General features: G+C 40.7%; 1 protein-coding gene across 1 annotated transcript; it reads right to left on the bottom strand.

Moving 5' to 3' along the window:
- Positions 1-862: 862 nt before the first annotated feature.
- LOC119653123 (dipeptidase 3) lies at positions 863-6,881 on the bottom strand. The gene is made up of 3 exons (XM_038057649.1): positions 5,990-6,881; positions 1,450-1,625; positions 863-1,383 (listed from the first exon to the last, which is right to left on the bottom strand). The coding sequence occupies exons 1-3, from the start codon at positions 6,791-6,793 to the stop codon at positions 1,038-1,040; spliced, it is 1,326 nt and encodes a 441-aa protein (XP_037913577.1). The 5' UTR covers positions 6,794-6,881; the 3' UTR covers positions 863-1,037.
- Positions 6,882-7,500: the final 619 nt, after the last annotated feature.

The following is a 7,500-nucleotide window of genomic DNA, read 5'->3' as shown; positions in this document are numbered from 1 at the left end:
CAGAATGCTCCATAATGTATTGATGTGGCCTATTCTCTATCGATCGAGCTTTTGAGATGTTTTTTGATGCATTCCAGGATTATTTTAGCTCCCCTCTTCCAAACGGGTGCCTCACTTTGAAATTTTAATGATCATCCCCTTCTTTCACTCTGTGAGAAAGGTTTCAGATCTTCAGGCTTTCCGTATAAATAGTAGTAGCAAATCTGTTGAAAATGCAGGTGCAACGATAAATAATTCTGCGGGGAGACTGTCAGGTCCAGCGGCTTTACTCCGTTTGAGTGCATTAATGGTCGAAAAGATTTCCTTTCTGCTTGGAAAAACAACCAGAATTTGCATATTTTAGTGACTAGCCCTTTCATCCACAAGATATGGAACTTCATCGGAAGCGATACGGTTAAAAACCATGGTAAAGTGTTTTTTCCACCTCTTCAACTACTCGTCATCGTGGACGAGGAGTCGAACGTTAGCGTCCTACATAAGACCATCGATAGATTTGAGACCACCTACAAGTTCTTTCGTAATTCGGTATACATTTCTGAAATCATTGCGTTCTGCATCTTCCATCTCCCTGACTGGGGCAATAGCAAATTTATTTATTGTATTGTATTATATTAAATTGAAATCAAATTTAACTACCGTCAAATCAATTTCAGTTTCCCATTAATATTAAATAAAATCCTTTTTATCTTCACTCCACCCTAAGGGCAAACTTGGTATACCCAAATGTAATCCTTTTGTTAATCAGTTCGAAGGCTATTTCTACTTTTAATCCAAATAACAAAACTCTTGAAAAGTTGTATATACAGGGAATACCCTGTTCCTTGTTTTCGAATCTACATAACACAAAATGAAAACATTTAGATTTAATAAAAAAATCATCTTTATTTGGTGCTGAGTATCAGCTTTCAAGAGTACTTCAGATAAGATATGAATATCATGCCTTCAAAGTGAAATGCTGGTGGGCGAGAAATTTTAAAATACAATATTTACAAAACATGAATCTGCACTGAAGCAAAACAGGAGGAAGGTCCTTCACTTCAAATCTCAGGGTATCTGCAATATGAATTTCCTTCTATCAACTCTCTCGGGATCCATTCTTCATTGAGCGGTAAACGATTCTTTTGCACTTCAACTTCTCGCAGTACGCGGACAATATTGCCACCAACTAACTTCTTGATTGCTGCATTGCCCCATAACCGATCCCTAGCCAATTCTGCTAACAGATATAAGTAGCTTCCGGGAGATCCACTTAATCCAACATGATCGACTCCTGCCAATGCGCGAACATAATTAATTCCGTTGATTGCTTCCCGCACGGAGAGAAGACGGTCGCCGCATTTCTCCATATTTAGCATTAGCACTCCGCCGTTCTGAGGAAGAAGACTAGAGAAAATACCAATTGAAAGTTAAAGAAAATTAAAAGACAGTACATGTTTACTTCAATCCTACCTGAGTATATGGTCGGGAATGGATGCAATGTTACTTCCATTGCACATTGACGCAGGAGCGGCATTAGATATGAGGACGGGTGCCTTTGCAGCGCGAAGGGCTGTAGTCATAGCTGGTTCTGAAAGCTGTGAAATTTCCACAAGCATTCCGAGCCGGCTCATTTCATGCAAGACGGTCTATAATATAGTAAAACGTACACCTATTCAGCTTATTATTCTCATGCAGGGAGTCCTGAGTCCGCATCCACTTGATGGCGGACTGTCAGTCGACCTTTTTTTAGAAAAAACTTGGGTCTTTGACTCAAAACGAGGGGTCCGTGGACCACAATAGAGGAAGTAAGTTGCTTCCCAAGTGGTCAAGTCCGTCATCAAGTGACTGTGGACTCAGGACTCCCTGCATCCTCAACAGAAAAAAATATATATTCAGTTCAGGTACAGATTACAACATCAGGAAAAACATTTGAAGTAAAGGATCTTATTAAACTACCAGTAATCACTCAATTTTATATCTGTTGGTAAACGGAAGCTTATTTTTCCGGTACTGATTTTGAAGTTATTTCATCAAACTTCAGACCGTTTTTACTTCAGACGTCCTCACCCAAGTGTACAAAAAAAGCAGAAGGAAAAAAAATATCAATCCCTGTCATGAATATGATCCTAGATCACTCAACAAACATTTAGCCAGTAATTTTAATTGCATCGGAGTGGAATGTCATTTTAAAAGTAACCTGGTGTTCGCGAGTATCAGGACAGCATTGATTTCTCCCTCGATCGATTGCGGAACCACATGGCGTAATACTATTGAAGAGGGGATTAATTTCTTTGATAGTCAAATTAAGAGCTTAAACACATTGTTAAGAACAGAGGGATAACGAACAGTCGTCACTGATGATATGTACCCCTCGCAAAGGACATCTGAGTACGTTATTGAAATCAGCTATCGTTGGAAAGCTATGTACAACTTTGAAACAGTTAAAAATTTAGCCTATTTAGAATCAAAAAATTAGAACCAATAACAATTTTAAGGACAAAATATGCACACGGATGTTGGTATCCACCAGAGTCGCTTTTTTTCTTACGAGAGAAAAATTTTTGTGGCCCTACAGGAGGAAAGATGACTCTGTAGCCTACATAACCATGGAATTTATGAGCCAACCAAGACGGTTTGGTTGTGGATAAAATCCGGTTGAATAGGCAGCAACGTGTATTGCGTCACTAGCTCTGCAGTTTTCACCAAACCACGCTTGATTTACGATTATTTGAATGATGTCGCCGTTACGGTTGTCACGAAAGCGTTCAAAAGTTTTCGTAATTTGAACATTCTGCTGGACTGCCCTTCTTTGTCTATATTAAAACTGGAGTATTTTCTTGCGAATCAGATGGTGTTCTACTTTCCTCAATAACTCAATTGAAGAATTCACTGAACCCCAGTTTCGGGTCCTAGCTCTTAATTTTCCAGAGCTCAGATGGGATATCCTGAGGCTTGGTTGCTTTGTCCGATTTCACTCGCTTTATTGCTTCCTTGGTTTCAGTCGCGCTGACAGTTACGTCTCTGTAGTTTTGCATAACTGCCTGTTGAACTGACTTAACCTCATTGTTTTCTTAAGATACGGATTGATTTTGTGACCGCAATCAGAGCCTCGTTGAAACAAGTACAATGGTACTAGTCTATATTAAGTGCAAGGCTCATTTAATTCCCACTGGTGAATGCGAGTGCGGCACCTGTGGTGAAACGCAACACCATCTCGAAGTCCGAAGGTCTCTGTTTGCTTCAACGTAACCGCAACCTCCATGAAACTCCCACTACGCTATAGCCGAGGAGAACACTCATGAGACAGGAATTCTTCTGCAACATGAAGCTATCCCGATTCCGCTGGTAAGGTTACGTGATTTATTGCCACTTCAGATGAGTCTTCGTGTAGGCTCGGAATTGATCGCCCTAATTAGCCCTTTGAAGCATTCGCTTATTGCATCACGGCCAGCAAACTAAAGTGAGTACAGCGTATCCTGGTGTCACCACGTGGAAGTTCCCCTCGACCACTTGGTTTTGGTCCATAAAAACATTTGTAATGGACCGCTCGGCTAACAGCGGTCACTTTAGTAAGATTCTTCGAAGTTTATTATTTATATTTATATTTATTAAATTTATGGTGGAGACATTTCTTATCACAGATCTTCATTTGAACATCGCTATTCCAAGGCTAAGTATCTCGGTTTATGAACCGCTTACCTTACTTGGTGACCTCGAGGGTTACGATCTTGAGATGCGTTGAGACAATCGTATTCACAAGTACAAGGTCATGAGTGTTCGCAAAATCGATTATACGCTCGCCACCCCCATTGCGCGTTCCAAAACTTTTTCCCCCATGGCACCTTTTTTCGTCTGCTTTTTTACCCACATGAGCTTCGAGGTCGCCTGCAATGACGATATACTCTTCCGCAATCACATTTCAGGTCCATGCATCGAGAAGTTGCCGGAAGGCATCTTACTCGGCATCTTACTCGGCATCAGGTCGACCTGTCTGTGGTGCGTACAGGATGAAAAAGTGAATGGTTCGATCAGCTAATATAATGGTGAGCTTCAACAGCGGTCATCAAATCGTTCGACTTCTTTAATGGTATCAAGGAATTCAGCAATGCCAATACCATATTGAATAGAGAAGTTTGGATCCAATTTTACTATGTTCACTTTCTACGTTGCAGCTTTTAATATCGGGTTTCTTGTAAAGCGGAGATATCAATGCGCTATTGAGGAAGCGGTTAAGTCGTTAGACGAACAAAAGGAACTGACCCATTATGGAGAATGAAAATAATTTCGGCAGCAGAGTTGATACTTCTATCTATCTGAATGCCCTAAGAATCTGACATCCTTTCCAGGGAGTTGATAAAGGGCATAATTGTTAAGATCTGGAAAAAGCGCATTAGTCTTGGGTGCGACAACTGCAGCATTTACGTGCTCTCCGCTGTCGCAAAGATAATAATAAGGATAATCATACACCAAAAATACCTAGAAAGTCTAATCGCCTCACCTCTTTGATCACGGATGGTAGAGGTAGACGGATTACAACCAAATAAAGAAATACCCCCGATATGGTCCAGGTACCCAGAGACGTATTGATTAGAAGGGGGCAATGGCAATGACTAGGTAACGTATTAACAAAATTAAGTCCTGAAGTCCTGAATATATTGTCAAAAACCAGCAAAGATGGTGCTTAGGTACGCTAGGTACGTTATGTAGTATGTAGGGGTCGTTGGTACTCATATATACTCAACTTATTTCGCGCTTGGCTAGATACGACTATCTAGCTTAGTAAGGACAGCGGGACTCAATCGACCTTGGAGAAGTACCTAAGAAAGGCACTTAGTTTTGGGGAAAAACGTACCACGAATGTAAGATGACGGTCGTTATTTGACGTCATAAAGGAGGAGATAGGAGGTGAAGGAAGCCGTAAAGATATCATTCTGATGCCAACAAATAATGATGAAGCTCAATGAATTCATCAAAAAGAAAACCAGTGAAGGTGAGAGAAGCCGCGAAAGAAAAACCTGAAAAAGACAAATGGCCACAGTACATATGGGAGAATATAAAAACCTAGAAAAGGTTAGCTTCCAACGTAGGAAGACCAAGAAAGAAGACAGGAGCAGTACATCTGAACGAGGAAAGAGAACACTTTCCGACATTCTTCGAAACGCTGGACATAACTACAGGCACAAAAATCTAAAATCCAGATCATAAATAGGATCACTTCAATGGAGATATGTATAAAGCCCTGGAAAGGAGAATCGTGATGACCGTATTACATTCGCTCAGGGCCATAGAGTGAAAATCCGGGTTCGGGGTGAAGATTATGTGTTCAATCGCGGCTACAAAAAATGAATAGAGCTCCCTATTATAGCTTCTTTGTTCCAGACCCCCTAGAAAACCTCGGCAGGAAACAGAACCACTGATGAAATCAACAATTCAAATGTTGTGTCTTGTTGAAGTAAGGGTGAGTAAGTGTGAAGTAAGTATTTATTTGTAATTGCCGAGACTAATTGAGAGTTATCTATCGGAGAGAGCTTTCTGTAACGGGACGCACGATAGTGACAGAAAGTACATCACTACAGTACACCTGACACAAGGATTTGTATTAAGGCCCTTTCTGGGGAATATAGTGTATAATGGAGTTCACATCCTCCTCGTCCCAAAAAAGGCCACGATTTCCAGCTTCGCAAGTGTATCTGTTATACAGAGAAAAAGGGATAGACTCATCGTCATCACTAGATGGAAGACCAAACTCATTTATTCGGGAACTCAAATCTATTTAGTAAAAAATACATAATTGAAGGTGGACGAAACAGTTGTTTTCATCACTCAAAAGATAGTGTCTTATGACTGTTTGTACTCAACAAATTTAAAAACCATTTGAAGAAGAAGGTATTGTAGAAATTTTAACACGGAAAACAACAGACCTTATCTGAATATCAATCTTAAAATGAAGATACTTCAATAATCCGAAATTACGTCGACTTCAAACATTTTCGAAAATACTCCAACTCACCACTCCAAAGTCAGTTAAGCTGTTCGTATAGTTTTCTTCGACTACATGCTCCTGTTTATAAGCCGCTGCCACCCATGGGGTTGTACAGCCCAAACTTGCCAAGGAGACAAACCGGATTCCCAATAAATGCATCGACCGCAATACCGCCAAACTAGCTCCAAGAGCGTGTCCGCCGCTTAATCCAAGAACCACTGCAGTCTCTCCTCTCAAATGAGCAGTTTCCATTTCGTCTGCACTTTCCACAATAACCATTGAAGTACTTTTGCTAGTTGAACGCTGAGCTTCATCAATACCCTCCAAGGCCAGTTGCACCGCATCCAAATATTGAGCTCCGCATGGCACAGGAATAGGCCAGAAAACTGCTCCAATGTTATTAGTTTTCAGCTCCGCAAAGCTTTTAGTTAGATTCGAAGTAATTTGTGGTTTCCAGTATCCCTCGACCAGTGGCGACTCCTTTAAAAGGCGCCTTATGAATGCTATCCTTGCTTCTAGGAGAGATGATGACCTTAACTGTAGAGCTAGAGGGATTCCTCCAGCTAGGGCTAGGCAGATCAACAGGATTCCAACAGCGATTGCAATTTTCCTGCTTTTAGTACTCTGCGGTTCTATAGCGGCTATGTTCTCCTTTTTGTAGGATTGTATGCTCCCATTTTTCATCTTTTCCGAGTATTTGGTTATCTCGGGAGGAAGTTCGATATCCGCAATGTCCGTGAATACAAAGCATTGTTGCTTGCAGTGAGGCTGATGTTGGTGGACTGGATGTAACTCCATGAAATCGTGACTTGGTACGGGAACCGCGTTCATTTTACTCGGTTTATAAACCGCGAAATTTACTTCAATGTAAGGTTCTTTTAATGTTCCACAGTTCTATTATTTACCAACAAGTGAAAAAGACGGGAAATAAGACTATTGATTTTCTGAAATGTGGTGCATGCGCGCTTTAATTCAAAGAATTCAAGGACGACGATTTAAACTTTGGCGGGAAAACAGTGTTTTATGAATGTCTACTATTAAAGCTATTTTTTTATTAGATGTCAAACAAATGAAATCAAAAGTTAGTTTACAATTTCGGTATTGAAATCTCTTCCTGCTATGGTCGCCTTGTCAATCAGATGATATCCTATTCTTATAATTGGGCGAGCGCCTCTGATTTCAGTTGCTCAGCTGCAATGTCGTCGGCCCTGTTGTTCCCCCCGACTTCATGTTGGATCACCTCTTTGACTTCTATGGTGTCGATGGGTGAAATTGTTTTATTAATTTATTCGAGGCAGATTTTGCTAGCTGTCACGAGTGGCCTCCCATTAGGAGGATGCGTACGCTTGAAGAAAAGTTGCACCTAAGGACAGAACAGATAGAAGAAGAATAATGAGTTATGCATTCTCAGAAGAGTGAAGAAAGATCCAGATCTCACTAACTTGCGGGAAAATATTAGCAGTGGCAGACAGTCCAAAAAAAGAGACCTTGTTGGAACTCAAGAGATCCAATGAGACAACCATGAGAAAATTCTAGAA

Source organism: Hermetia illucens, chromosome 3 (genome assembly GCF_905115235.1).
Source record: "Hermetia illucens chromosome 3, iHerIll2.2.curated.20191125, whole genome shotgun sequence".
NCBI lineage: Eukaryota > Metazoa > Arthropoda > Insecta > Diptera > Stratiomyidae > Hermetia > Hermetia illucens.
This window is presented reverse-complemented; position numbering and strand designations above follow the sequence as displayed.